The following is a 15,153-nucleotide window of genomic DNA, read 5'->3' as shown; positions in this document are numbered from 1 at the left end:
TGCTCTCTATTAGCATCAAAACCATGTACACGGACGGGACTTCCCTGGTGGCGCAGTGATTAAGAATCCGCCTGCCAATGCAAGGGACACAGGTTCGATCCCTGGTCTAAGATCCCACATGCCGCAGAGCAACTAAGCCCGGGCACCACAACTACAGAGCCTGCACTCTAGAGCCCAGGCTCTGCAACAAGAGAAGCCGCCACCGCAATGAGAAGCCCGCGCACCGCAATGAAGAGTAGTCCCGGCTTGCCGCAACTAGAGAAAGCCCGCGCGCAGCGACGAAGAACCAACGCAGCCATAAATAAATAGATAGATAGGTAAATAGTTTAAAAAACGCCAAACATGTACACTTGCAAATCTGAACTTCTAGGGAAGAATGCAGGATTAATACCAAACTTCAATTAATAAAATACAGTCTTGAATAGGGACATACCTCCACCTAAATTGCCTTTCTACATACCTAATAATATTATAAAGTCATCTATGGCCTCACTGGTATACCTCACTGAATAATGCTTCAAGCTTTTGTACATGCTTTAGAGTTTATATGCCTTTCACACCCTTTATCTCATTTGAGATTTATATTTAAAAGGATCTAATATATAATCCTTGGCTAAGGGGAAAATGGTCCATAACCTGATTTTCATATCCTGAGACCAGCTGGGGCCCTCAGAATGCTCTGTCCTTCCAAAGGACCAACTGGGCCAGAGGAGAGACTGCGTCTTTGGGGAGAGTTGAGAAAGCATGCATTCCCTCAGATCCAGGGAGAGGCTGAGTTGGAATTTTACCACACATAAAGAAAACGGTAGATTTCAGCCATTCACCCTAGACTGGACAATTACGTGAAATGCAGTAGCTTTTTTCCCCCCCCTTCAATTAAGGAGTCAAAATGATGTTTGTCCTTTTAAAACTGTATGAAAAACCTATTATTTATACACTTTCATTTCTTACCTTTGCAAATGTTCTATTCAGATTAAGAATTTCAAAAGCCAGATGACTGTAAGCTTTTGCAGTCAAATTGGCTCAAGTTTAGGATAACAGCTACAAAAAATATCAAGTGTAGTTTATTAAATTTGGGATTTTCAGTTCACTGACAGACCAGTCTTGTGTTGATTGTTATGGAGAAATTGTTACAAAGATATTGCTGAAGCCGTTCACAAAATTAATTTTAATTTTGTGCTCAAATTGGAGATTTCCAATCTATAATAATCTTTTTTTTAACATCTTTATTGGGGTATAATTGCTTTACAATGGTGTGTTAGTTTCTGCTTTATAACAAAGTGAATCAGTTATACATATACATATGTTCCCATATCTCTATAATAATCTTTTTATAAGCATTCACATAAGCAAACACTTGAATAGTCTTTCTTTTGTGTTGTATTTAGGTCTCCTTTAAGTAGCTAAAGTAGAAACCATCTTAACCTCGCACTCCTGGCAGGACTATGTTTAGGACATTTTTAACCCCAATAAGTAGTGCTATTAAAAAAGAGAAAATAGTCTGCAATCCTTCCTACCTCAAAGAATTCATCAATTCACCATTTGATAGTATTCTTCCTCTCTAAGCAAAATGTTCCCTTCCTAAATCCCAGGATGGAAAGTGAATGAGATGAAATGGTATAAAGTAATGAAATGATGTCAACTGCATTTAAAAGTGTTGAAAATATGTGGGAAGAGATTAAAAGAATATAGGTGACAACAAGCAAGTTGTATTACAGGAGCAAAGGCTTTACTGATGGTATGCACGCAAGTAGGACCTTAATAGAGGTTCCACGTTAAGGAGTTTTGAAGTCATCTCTTGACCTACATTAATGCATTCATCCATAAAAGAAAAACTGAGGGGGTATTATTTTTCAGATGAGGAAGGGAAGCACAAAAAGATTAAGTGATTTATGTCAGATCACACACCTAGGAAAGAGCAGAGCCAAGATTTGAACCCAGGAACCATGCCCATACTCTTCCCATAACTATATGCAGGATGGTTTTTTAGGGGACAGGATTGGAGGAAATAGGAAAGACCTGTTTGGAATCTTGCTGCAGTAGACCAGGCAAGAACTGACAAGGAATTGGTATAGTGCTTAAATTTAAGACTTTTTCAATTAAAAAAAAAAAAAAATATATATATATATATGAAGGTCATCAGAAATACAGGCTCTGGACTCAAGACTCCCTGGGTTAAAATAAAACATACCAGCTCTCTGATTGTAGACAAGGGACTTCTATGTGCCTGTTTCTCTACAATCTAGGAATAGCAACATTACCTACCTGATAGAATTTTTTGAGTTTTAAATGAGATCATATACATACACTCAGCCTAGCGACTAGGAGTCAGTGCTCTAAAAGTTTGCCGTTATTTTTAGAATGCTACAGATTGCAGAGACAGTAATGGATCTGTTTTATTAAGAGACACAATTAGCAGGGTTTGGGTGTTAATTGTAATGGAAAAGGAGGCAAGAGAGGCTAGAGGTTTTAAGCTTGCCAACTGCTATGAAGATGGCTTTGGAGAAAGACAGGATTTCCTTTCCTTTTGGACATTTTGAGTTTTAGGTGTTAATGCAACATCCATGCTCAGGTGCCAACTAAGCAGCTGAACATGAGTATGAAGTTCAGAGAAGTGAGCTAGGGGAGTCATTAGCAAATACTGATGAGAATGTGTTAGAACAGTGGGCCGAGGATATCATCCTGAAAAACATGGACATTTATTTTGGGTTAATATACAAAATGCAATGATATTCGAATGACATGAAAATACAGAAAGATGACAGTTTCAGCACTGTGAGAATGAAGAATGATTTCTGACATCCAGATAACAGTATGTTCCCATTGTTTAGAACGAGTACTAATTGCACATTTTTATCCCAAGCCACAGATATCAAATAAGGACTCAGACTGAGTCAAAGACAGCTGTATTTTCCAAAGGTGTGCTCAGAAAGACCATGGTAAATTTGGTGTTATCTCTAACAAACATTTTAAAAAAATACTCTTTCCTGTGGTCACTCTTTTAAGAGCATAAGGCATGGACCTCAAGATTGTTCCAATTCCCAGTATAAAGAACTGTTATGTTAATGATCTCATGTCAGGGTGCCAACTGGTCAGGTTTCCTTCATTTTTCTTAAGTCATTTCTCCCTAATATCTAGGATTTTATTTCAGCAAAATAATCAAAAAGCTATCATAGGGCTGCTCTATCTACCCATTTAGCATAGTATCATCAAGTAATTTTACCTGTCCAGGCACTTGTGGAACAAAGCCTTCTTTTAAAAACTAAATGGGATACTGGGATTTAACAGTTTATCATCAGTCAAAATATCATGAAAGACATGAGCAGTCCACCAAATACAGCAATTCCAGCACAGAACACCTATGATGCACCTTGTGATCAGCAAACTTCCTATTTTTGTCCTCCACTGCCATGTAGCCTCTAATGCAGCAGTCTTTTGGCATTTCAAATATGAAAATATTAACTACTGAGGTATCATTTCAGGGTGGGAGGAAATATGTTATTTCTCTACAGAAAAGTGGTGCTGTTGACATTTTTGGCAGCACAATTTTATTTTCAGTGTGTGGACCTGTGCTCCCTCAACTGAACATATTGCATTCCTGTCACCCCACCCCACAAACACCCCCAATACCAAAAGCACCCTCCCATCATTGTGACAATCAAATGATGGCCACAAATGCCCCATAGAGCAGCAGTGCTGCCCCTGGTTGAACACTATTGTTATGAAATGATGGCTCTGTTGATTACAATAATGCTACCTCTGAGTTTGGATCTCTTTATCATAAAACCAAATACTGCAAACACAACAAATGCTTATCTAAGAAAACCAATTCCCATTATTACGGGAGTAGGATTAAGGGGCTCATAAAATCTTAGTTGGAAGGACTCTAAGAGAACAACTGTCCTAAGGAGATTGAGTGACAGGTCCATGTTTCCATGTTCAGGAAATGGCAAAGCCAGAAAATCCTAAATTATTGTCTAGTACTTCTTCCACTACACAATGCCCCCAACTCACGAAACTAACAACTAGCAACTAACTCCTGGATATACTGGAAGCTCAGCAGCTTCAATTATGTACAAAAAAAATTACTTGTTGACATAGGATGACAAAGGAACAGTCACACAGATTTGCTGGTTCTGAGGACTGATGCAATGCCTCAAGGTCTCTACTCCAGGTTTAATTCATCTTCAAATTAAAAGTTGAAACTTTATCATCCCACTAAGTTCCTCCAAGTAATAATTTTATGAATGTAAAATATATGCCAGCAAAGTTCCTATATTAGTATATCCTGAAGAAGTTAATAGCTCCTGGTGCCATTTTAAAAAAGAAAACAGGGCTTCCCTGGTGGCGCAGAGTCTGCCTGCCGATGCAGGGGACATGGGTTCATGCCCCGGTCCGGAAAGATCCCACATGCCGCGGAGCGGCTAGGCCCGTGAGCCATGGCCGCTGGGCCTGTGCGTCCAGAGCCTGTGCTCCGCAACGGGAGAGGCCACAACAGTGAGAGGGCCGCGTACCACAAAGAAAAAAAGAAAACAGCCTCAAAATTCGGCAGCTTTTACTAGATGTATTGGTGTAGTATTAAACAATACGTTGTGGGCAATTGGTACCATTAAAAAGTAGCATGAGTAGAGAAAAAAGTGTAGGATGATTTTCCATGAATATTAGAAAAACAGAATCTTCACCACAACGATAAACAAGCAAAATATCCAACAAATATATACCGACTTCTCTTGGCCTCATGATAAAATCAGGGGGAAAAAACTTCATGTGAGATGATCCAAATATTAACACCAAATACTACAAAATATATTGCTCAGACATAATGATACAATTTCTCTACTTTTAAACAATACAAACATTTCCATGGTAATCTACATATGCACAAAAGATCAGAAAGCCCTCCATTTAAAAGAGAACATGTCAAAAGGTAGTAAGTTACCAATGTTTGGCATTTTTTTGTCTCATATTTATACCTAAATACTTGAACCTAAATGTCATTATATGGAGACCTAGAACAAAATATTAAGTGCCCCATTTATCATACCTGCTAATTGTCTTTCTAGAATGGTGAAAATGAACCAAAGATTAGTATCTGCTCATAAGCCTGGAAACTCTGACATTTTTCTTTTTTGATACACTTAGCTACTGATTTTAAGGACTAGAACCCTGGAAGGCCAGTTCCCTTTGGAAGACCTAATCACTGAATCTCATTTGCTATTTTACAAATGCACATGTGATCACAAGGTGGACCCAGGGAAGTACTTTACTAACGCACCTCCAAATGGAAAAGACAAGACAAATATATCAAGATGGCTGTGATTCTCAGCAAAGGGTAAAGCCCACTCCCAGTTTCCAGGGAGAATATCAGACCTTGGTCTTGTTTCACCTGTGTAACTGGAGGCACGAGGCAGAAAGAAGAGGGTGTTAATTCTGGTATGTCTCCCTACGCCCACCCTCACTTCACAGTGAAAAGTGGTGACTGCAAATCCAACTGGAAGAAACACCTCAAAATGTCATCATCAAAGAAACAAAACCAGCAGGATCATTTTCACACAAAGATAGTATTAAATTTCAGATGCACTACCCCCTTTCTTCCTCTTGATAGGATGGATGCAGGAGCTTTGGGAGACATGAATACCCACACCAGATGAAGGAAATAACAGAGGAGCACTCCCCTTTTGGAAAGCTTCCCTCAGATAATATCCTATGCCACTGCCTCTTAAAACTGAAGAATTCTAAGTTACTCCCATAAATGATGAATAAAATTTCTTGGCCCGTCATACAGGGGGGAGTGGAGGGGTATCCCACACATAGCCAGGTGTGCAAAATAAAGGAAACTTGGATACTATTGTTTCTGCCAATGCCAAAAAACATCTCCCAGGTCTTGGAGACAACCAGCTAATTCTACCTCATCCTAACCATGAGCTCTCTAGAATCTCTGTCCCTGACACAAAGAAGGTAAATAAACAAGAAAGTCAATTATAGATTTCACAAATATCTTGTACACCGGTCTGTAATTTTTAATTAGAATCAACTATCAATGACACTGCACCTTTGAAGTCTTTGAGCATAACAATGTTTAACAGTGGCTTTATTAGGTGAATGCTTGAAAGTATTCAACATTAAATTCAATTTACTTCACATGTTTGCAAACACATCATTAGCAATTCTTAACTATTTCAAACCAACTAATTCGAAGTACAGAAGGTTTGTTTGCAAATAACTCTTCTGAGGTGACACGAAGACTGAAAGAAGCCTATAACTTGAGTCCTGGTCTCTAGCCAACAACTACTACATCATCACTGGTGAACTCATATGAGGGAACTTCTAGGTTGAGAGGTGCAGGCCCCTTCCTGATCCTGCCAGATGCATCATAGTGTGACCCATGGCAAGGGCAGTAATAACCACCAAAATCTCCTGCATTTGCAATGGGTACACAACCAAGATGAGTGCAAACACCTATCAAGATAACCCATTCAGGTTTCTTTACTCGTTCTAAATCATGCTGTGGGTCCCTCAACTGGGACACTTCAACTGCAGATTCCTGGTCAATTTCCTTCTTGGTTCTATGGCGCACAAACAGGGGTTTGCCTCTCCATTTGAAAGCCATGTTCTTGCCCTCTGGAATATCGGATAACTTGATTTCGATTTTCGACATGGCCAACACATCAGCAGAAGCACTCATGCTGGAAACAAACTGAGAGATGACATTCTTGGCAGCATACGCAACACCCACAGTAGTTGTTGCAGTTATCAAATAGGAGAAACCTCTTCTAGCCTCACTGCTCTCTTTTGAAGACTTTGTACTATCTAACACTTCAGCACGACGATAGTCAGAGAAGTCAGGCACTTTGATGTCCGTATGGGAATAACGAACAGAAGCAGGGACTGCAAGATAAACAGAAGGTTAAAAAACACAATTAGATAAGGACTCTGAAAGGGGTATACATCAGATAATGGACCTTTATGGATTCACGAGCAAAAATCAAATTATAAAAATGTGAAATATGGCACTCACTGGTCTCAGAAATGGTCAAGTTGGCAATGCCAGCATATAAAATACTGAAAACAAAATGAAGTCAACCACTACCTATCATATTGGTATGAAATCATTAGATAATAGGTGTAATTGTGTTCCTCTTGATTGAACACTGCGATTCAGAATTCATAACAATTCAGTGTATCAAGTTAAAAAAGTTAAACAGCACTGTAAACAGCAATATTTTAAGTCCCCCAAAATTCAATCTAAGACATAAGTATCACCCATATTTTCTGGATTAGAAGAGACCCTAAAACTCATCTAGTCCACTCATTAAATTGATGTGTGATCATCTTATTAAACCAAATGTCTAACTTTATTTTCCTATCTACCTGCTCTCTGAAAGAACTGCTAAAAATTCATAAAACACTAATTATAAGATAATAAACATTCTGTAAACAGTATAACTTTAGTTGCAGAAAACTTAATTTCTATTCTAGATTTTGGGGTATAAATTCAAGTAAAACCACCAATGGGCAGAAAAGGATATCCTTATCAGGATACGGAGCTATCAAAATCAAATGAAATCTCCAAAAGAACCAATTATTTCAATTTAATATAAAAAAAAAGAGCAAATTTTTCATGTATCCGGCTCTTCAGTGAAGGGCAAAACATCTATAAGAGTAGGGGCATTATCTTTCTTTTTTTACTGCTGAGGATCTCTCAACTGGGACACTACCACTGCAGGCCATAAAAAGGCCAGATGTTTACAACAAATGAATATTAAATAAACAAATAATTACTGTTTATGCAGTATTCTGGATGCAAGCAGTTTATTTTTTGAAAAAACAGGTATGTCCTTCTGTCCCATACCATTTTTAACTGTCTGACAAAAAATTAACTTACAGTATCACTTTTAAGTATGTTTTAGGAAGTAAATCTCTTTGTAAACTCTATACTCATTTAAGGAAATCTGCTACAGGTTTCCTTTTTAGAAAAGGGACACTAAAAATTCCTTACTTTTAGAAAATGTTTCCAAAAGAAATATGCACTTTTAAAATGCATTTTCATATAAGTTGCAATTCTACTTGACCTACTAGGCTGTCTCATCCTAACATACTTCCTTGAGCAAACATTACAATAATACATTTCACATGGTTCTCAAGGTCAGTAATTTTATGGAAACCGTTAATTATTCACAGATAATGGTGAAACCTATCAAAAGCACTCTATGTACTTTTCTAACTCAGCATTTTCTGTAGGGGACCAGGACACAAGTAGTGACTACTTGAGATCCACAACTATGGCAAAGTGACATATCACATATTACCCTACTTAATCACTTTCCCTTAGCACTGTCTGGGATTACACAGGAAAGATGTGTATCATACTTAAAAGATGAAGAAACCAAAGTTCATACTTCTACGTTAAAAGCCCTATTTACAACCCTTCCACACAAGGAAATGTACAGGGACGCTAAATAGAATGGCTTTGTCACAGGGACACTAAATAGAATGGCTTTGTCACTATCATCCAGAGATTTGGTGGCAAAAGAAATCCAGTTGTCTATTCCCATTCTATCTAGTAGGTTACACTTTATACTGAGCTCCACCATCAAGAACATAAACTGCCATATTGCAAAAATCATTCTCTAAATAATCTATATAAATTGTATTAGGTGTGACTTAGTAGCAAAAATCCTAGCTAGATTTAGCTCTAAACTAAAATAAAATCAGACACTTATAGAAACATCATCTAGAAATGGAGAAAACTTAAGCCATTATAACAAAACAGGGTTTTTTGATTTGTTTTGTTTTGTTTTGTTTAAGGTGAGCTCTAATGTGTCCCAACTCAGGGATCTTCTCCTGACCCAACCACCCCTTCCCACATCCTCTACTAACCATCTTTCCACAAACCATCTATACAGGAGATTTTAATATGAATTTAAGCTTCAAGTTGAAGGCATGATTGCAGAAAAGAGGTTTGCCTTATGGGTCTACTTTACCACTTCTTGGAGAAGTCAGGTAAGCCCCTGATTTTTAGAAGAAACTCTTTAGCTATTTGACAAATTCCAAGACACTTTTCACCTTTGTTACTGAAATTTTCTCCTCCCTTAGTGTTTCTCACCTCAAGGTCCAAAGAACTGGCTTGGGCAACTTCTCTAAAACCCACTGGTGCCTGCTAAAAAAAATTGCCACTTTATTCATTCACAAATACTCTGCACCAACTATATGCAAAACCTGAGATTGTGGAAGACAGAAAAATAAAGGAGATATTCTCTACACACTGAAGCTCAAGGTCAGAGGAATCACCAATAACTGCAATACAGAGTGGAAAGTGTTATGTGCTATAAAATGTAAAGGAATCAGCAAATGTAAATTTTTATTGACCTGATCCTGAGTTGAGATTGAAAGGATGGGTAAGACTTGGAAATGTGGAAAACTGAGTGGGAGGACCATTTAAAGTAAAGAGAAAAGGGTGAATGAAGGCAGAATAAAGAAGGTGGGGGCAACCTGGTGTAGGGCAAAGGTCACCAATACAACTGTCAATGAGGCCAGGCAGGTAGCACAATGAATCAAGTAGACCTGATGAGGGCTGTGATGAACTGGAAAAGCACTTGTTCCGACCAAGGGTGCAGCCAATGCAGAGCACACTAGACATGGAACTAAAGCCCAGTGCTGCCAACTTTCAACATTTCCAGAGATGCCAGAAATAGTCTGTTTTTTAAAACTATGCAAGTTGGGCATACCTCAGGCACCTGGCTCACAAGCTGCCAATTCAGGATCTCCAAACAGAGCATAAAAAGAAAAACAGAAAACAAGGCACCAAAGATAAACTAGGCTCTGCTGACAGAGGGTGTAAAACACACTCCTGGTGAGAGCTTATGGCTAAATCAGTCTTTCAAATCCACGCACTATCACGTACACAACGTGTATCTTGTAGTCCGTTTTCTCATCTGTAAAATGGGAGTATCATCACTCTCTGCCGTCTGCTCTTCTTGAGAATGAAATTCATTACGGTGTGAAAACCCTTTGGCCCAGTGCCTGAAAACACTGCTGATACTCTGCAGTATAGTCTACACTATAAACGACCTTGCGGCTCGTTTCTTTTTCTTCGGATCTGCGGTGGTGACACGGAAGGACACTAAAGGATGGGAGGTAGCGAGCGGGACAACTTTTCAAATATTAAAAGCAATTCCTATTTTTTGAGAATTTATAAAGTGCCCCCAGAATGTGTTAATGGCTTAACGTATACTTTTTCCATCTGAACCTTACGATATAACCTACGAAATTGGTATAATAACCCATTTCACTGGTGAGGGAACACGTTTAGGAATTTGCCCAAAGGCAAACGACCTGTAAGCAGCAAAATCTCTTGTCAGACTTCGCTAGAAGCAGTCGGGCTCCATAGTTCTTGAACTTAACCGACGAAGTAGAAAAATTAGCCTGTGGTTGGGAAGCTTATACACAGCCACAGAGGCCCAGAATGTCAGAGATGGAGGTCACCTGAGACCGCCCAACGGAGCAGCGCCCCCGCACAGGTAAGGACACCGAGGCCCAGGGAGGTACAGAGGCCTGCCCAAGGTCGACCCACCCAGGCAGGCAACCCCATCCACAAACAGGGCTCCGCTCCATCTTCCGGCAGACCCCCCGCCCTTCTCGGCTGCTCCCTGGGTCCAGGGCCGGAGGGAGCAAGAAAAGAGGGACCCCTCAATCCCCGGTCGTTCCCCTCAGCCCGGCTCACCATTGAGGCCCACGGAAGCGACCAAAGGCCGGGCCGCGGCCTGGCCACTCAGCGACTCCCGGCACAGAAAGGACCGCTTCACATCCAGTATTGGCGACTCCGAAGTGGCGGGCACCGCGGCCTGCACCAGGGGCCGCAGCGCGCCCGCCACGCCGCGGGACGTGGCCGACAGGACGGGCGCAAAAGGGCCCGAGCGAACGGCGACCGAAAACATGGCGACGGCAGCTCCAAAAGCTAAGCCGGTCACAGGGACGACCAACCTCCCGCGGCGCAGGCGCGAAAGGCGCGGGACCCGTGACGTCAGCGCGCAGGCAGAAGAGGAGCCCCGCCCCCACACAGGGCGGGGCGAGCCTGGAGTGCCGCAGAGTCAGAGGCGATGCGAGACCGGCAGGTAGGAGGCCGTGCGGCCACGTGTGTTAGCCCCGGGTGTCTAGCGGCCTCAATTCAGGGATCTGCCCCAAGAAAGGGGGCAATGGAGGCCCCCAGGAATGTCCCATGGATCGATTTTGCGTCCGTTGGGGGCAAAAGTCTCATTTATGGGAACCTAGGGATAAAAATAAGTTATCATAATAGTTTAAATAGGGATAATAATAATTCTTAACATGTTTGCAAATGTTTATATATATACCCAACCATATGTGTAAAATATGGTTGGGTATACATAGAAAACCCAGAGCAGAACTTAATATGTAGTAATTACTCTGTGTTTACTATAATGATTATTATCGTTATCTAACTAAAACCTTAAAAGCATTTTTAAAAGTCCAGAGACTTATGTGCAAAGCTTAATAATGATGATGATGATGGTGGCTTATGTTTATTAAGCGTTTATTATGTATAAGATTTTGTGCTTTACCTTCATTCTTTCATTTATAATCAAGATCCCTATAGCTACTATTTTACCAGTGAGGAAACAGAGGTTTAGAGGAATTATGTGCCCAGGACAGGATAACCCAGTAAGCTCTAGTGGGGAAATCTGTCTTCTTAGTCTGTGCTCTTACCTATTGTCACAGTTTCCCTAAGTGAGATTTCAGGGAATGCAGAGATACATCCCTAAATCAGTTTCTATCACATGGTGAGAATGTTATTCCCTTTTTACTTCTCTTTAAATTCTTCTGATTACACCAATGAGAAAGTCCCAGTTTGGTGTTAGTATATCTTTAATTCTTCTCAAGACTTACTAAATCTCTCCTTTAACAGAATAGGTCTTAAATTCAAAGCCGTTAGGTAGTTGAATCTAGAGAGGATTTAATAATAGTTTATTTTCGTGGTATACATTTTCTAACCATACTGATTTTCCAAAGACTGTAGTGAGATAAAGTTTTTTTTACATTTATTTAGTCAAAAGTGAGTTAATTTGGGCTTCCCTGGTGGCGCAGTAGTTGAGAGTCTGCCTGCCAATGCAGGGGACGCGGGCTCGTGCCCCGGTCTGGGAAGATCCCACATGCCGCGCACCTGGGCCCGTGAGCCATGGCCGCTGAGCCTGCGCATCCGGAGCCTGTGCTTCACAACTGGAGAGGCCACAACAGCGAGAGGCCCGCGTACCACAAAAAAAAAAAAAAAAAAAAGTGAGTTAATTTAAATATTAAGTAAATATTAATACAAGCAGTGCACAGATTTGGCAGGGTTGTGATGGTGGTGGGTGTATGAACCAATGAAGTTTCTCTGTGTGCTTGCATGGGCTGTGTGACCTAGGCAAGTTTCCTAACCCCTCTATGCCTCAGTTTCCTCACCTAAAATGGAGATGGTGATGATACCGTCTGTGAGGAATAAATGTATTAACATGTATAAAGCACCCAAGGGGCCTTGTACATACTAAGCTCCGGGTGAGGATTTGCTGGTATTGTTTTTATCTGACATATCATCTACCTACTCTGAGAAGCCTTCATTTGATTCCTGATGACTCAATGATATTCCTCTCTAGGTCCACAGCACACTGACCACTTCTGCCTGGATCCTCCTCAGGGCCTAGGTCTTGGCCTTGCTTATTGCCCCAGGGACTGTGTTGTACTCTCAAGATTGGAACTGGCCTCCTCAGGGGCCACCCTGGCTCAGCTAGCCACAGGGCGGGCACTGGGTTCACCCCAGCAACAACCCGAATGATAAAAGCAGACCCTCCCAGAGAAGCTAGTACACGCCATGCATAGTCGGAGTGCTTTACATAAAATAACACACTTAATATCACAATATCCCTCTGAGGTGTGTAAGAGTAAGTGAAGGATGAATGGTGAAAAAAGGAAGGAGCTTCATAAGGTGAGCGGAGTAGGAACTGTTATCACTAGACTCTCAGGGTTCAATCCCAGTTCTGCTATTCACAAGCTATATCCTAAGATGATTTATATATAACCTCTGTGTATGCCTCAGTTCTTCTATAAAATGAGAATAATAATAGTATCTATCCCCCAAAGGGTTATTTTAAGGATTAGATGGATTAATATATATAAAGTGAGTAGAAACTGTGCCTGGCAAGTGCTATGTAAATGTCCATAATAATAATAAAAATAACTCTTTAAATTTTTTAGATGAAGAAACTGAGATTCAGAGAAGACAAATGACTTACCCAAAGACACATCATATTTTTTTTAGTTTTATTGAGATATGATTGACATATAACATGTGTAAGTTTAAGGAGTACAACTTGTTGATTTGATACACTTATATGTTGCAACATGACTACCACCACTATAGTGAGCTAATATCTAAGTCACCTCATATAATTATTACCATATCTTTTGTGGTAAGAACACTTAAGATCTACTCTCTTAGCAACTTTCAGGTATATAATATGCTATTATTAACTATATCATCATGCTGTACATTAGATCCCCAGAACTGGTTCATCCTATAACTAGAAGTCTGTACTCTTTGACCAACATCTCCCCATTTCCATAAATCCCTAGCCCCTGGTAGCCACCACTCTACTCTGTTTCTATGAGTTCTGTTTTTTTAGATTCCACATAAAGTGAGATCATACAGTGTTTGTCTTTCTCTATCTGAATTATTTCACTGAGCATCACACCTTCAAGGTTTATCCAGGTTGTCCCAAATTGTAGGAGTTCCTTCTTTCTCATGGCTGAATAATATTCTATTGTGTATTTGTACCACATCATCTTTATCCATTCACCCATTGACAGAAACTTAGGTTGTTTCCATATCTTGACTAGTGTGAATAACGCTGGATGAACATGATACAGTTCATGATCATTCCAGTGTTATACAGAAACTCAAGATACAGTTTTCATTTCTTTTCGATATATACCCGGAAGTGGGATTGCTGGATGATATGGTAGTTCTATTTTTTATTTATTGCCAAATCTCCATACATGTTTTCCATAGTTGCTGCACAAATTTACATTCCCATCAAGAGTGAACAGGTTTCCCTTTTCTCCACATCTTCACCAACACTTACGTCTTGTCTTTTTGATGACAGCCATTTTAACTGTGACATCTCACTGTAGCATTGATATGCATTTCCCTATTAGTGATGTCAAACATGTTTTCATGTACTTGTTGACCATTTGTGTGTCTTCTTTGAAAAAAATGTCTATTCAGAACCTCTGCCCATTTTTAATTGGGTTGTTTATTTTATTACTCTTTAGTTGTATGAGTTCTTCATATATTTTGAATATTAATCCCCTATCAGATATATGATTTGCAAATGTCTTCTCCCATTCTGATGGTTGCCTTTTCATTTTGTTGATGGTGTTTTTGCTATGCAAAACCTTTTTAGTTTGACATAGTCTCACTTGTTAATTTTGCTTTTGTTGCTTTCAGTGTCATAGCTGAAAAATTGTTGCCAAGACCAACGTCAAGGAAATTTTCCCTATGTTTTCTCCTAGGACTTTTATGGGTTTTGTTTCTATGTTTAAGTCTTTAGCCCATTTTCAGTTAATTTTTGTGAGTGGTCTAAGATAGGAGTCCAATTTCATTTTACTCCCTGTGGTTATCCAGTTTTCCCAACACCATATATTGAAGACACTATCCTTTCCCTCATTTAGTATTCTCAACTCCCTTGTCAAATATTAGTTGACTGTATAGGCAAGCGTTTATTTCTTGGCTCTCAATTCTGTTTCAGTCGTCTTAAATTTCCTAAGACTTGTTTAGTGACCTTTTATATGATCTAAGCTGAAGAATGTTCCATGTGCACTTGAGAAGAATATATATTCTCCTGCTGTTGGATGGAATGTTCTATATATGTTTGTTAGGTTCTTTTGGTCTAAAGTTTTGTTCAAGTCCAACATCTCCTTGTTGTTTTCTGTCTGTTTTTCAATCTATCCATTGTTGAAAAAGAAGTATTGAATTCCCCTACTATTATTGTACTATTGTCTATCTCTCCCTTTAGATCTGTTAGTTTTGCTTAATATATTTCATTGCTCTGATGCTGGCTGCATATATATTTATGATTGTTATATCTTCTTGAGGAATTGACC

General features: G+C 39.7%; 1 protein-coding gene across 1 annotated transcript; it reads right to left on the bottom strand.

Moving 5' to 3' along the window:
• Nucleotides 1–1,237: 1,237 nt before the first annotated feature.
• UQCRFS1 (ubiquinol-cytochrome c reductase, Rieske iron-sulfur polypeptide 1) lies at nucleotides 1,238–10,977 on the bottom strand. The gene is made up of 2 exons (XM_082676416.1): nucleotides 10,724–10,977; nucleotides 1,238–6,888 (listed from the first exon to the last, which is right to left on the bottom strand). The coding sequence occupies exons 1-2, from the start codon at nucleotides 10,935–10,937 to the stop codon at nucleotides 6,278–6,280; spliced, it is 825 nt and encodes a 274-aa protein (XP_082532542.1). The 5' UTR covers nucleotides 10,938–10,977; the 3' UTR covers nucleotides 1,238–6,277.
• Between the last annotated feature and the right edge of the window lie 4,176 nt (nucleotides 10,978–15,153).

This window comes from Grampus griseus (assembly GCF_964374135.1).
Source record: "Grampus griseus genome assembly, chromosome: 19".
NCBI classification, from domain to species: domain Eukaryota; kingdom Metazoa; phylum Chordata; class Mammalia; order Artiodactyla; family Delphinidae; genus Grampus; species Grampus griseus.
Note: the sequence above shows the minus strand (reverse complement) of the source record. Positions and strands in the feature narration are given on the sequence as shown.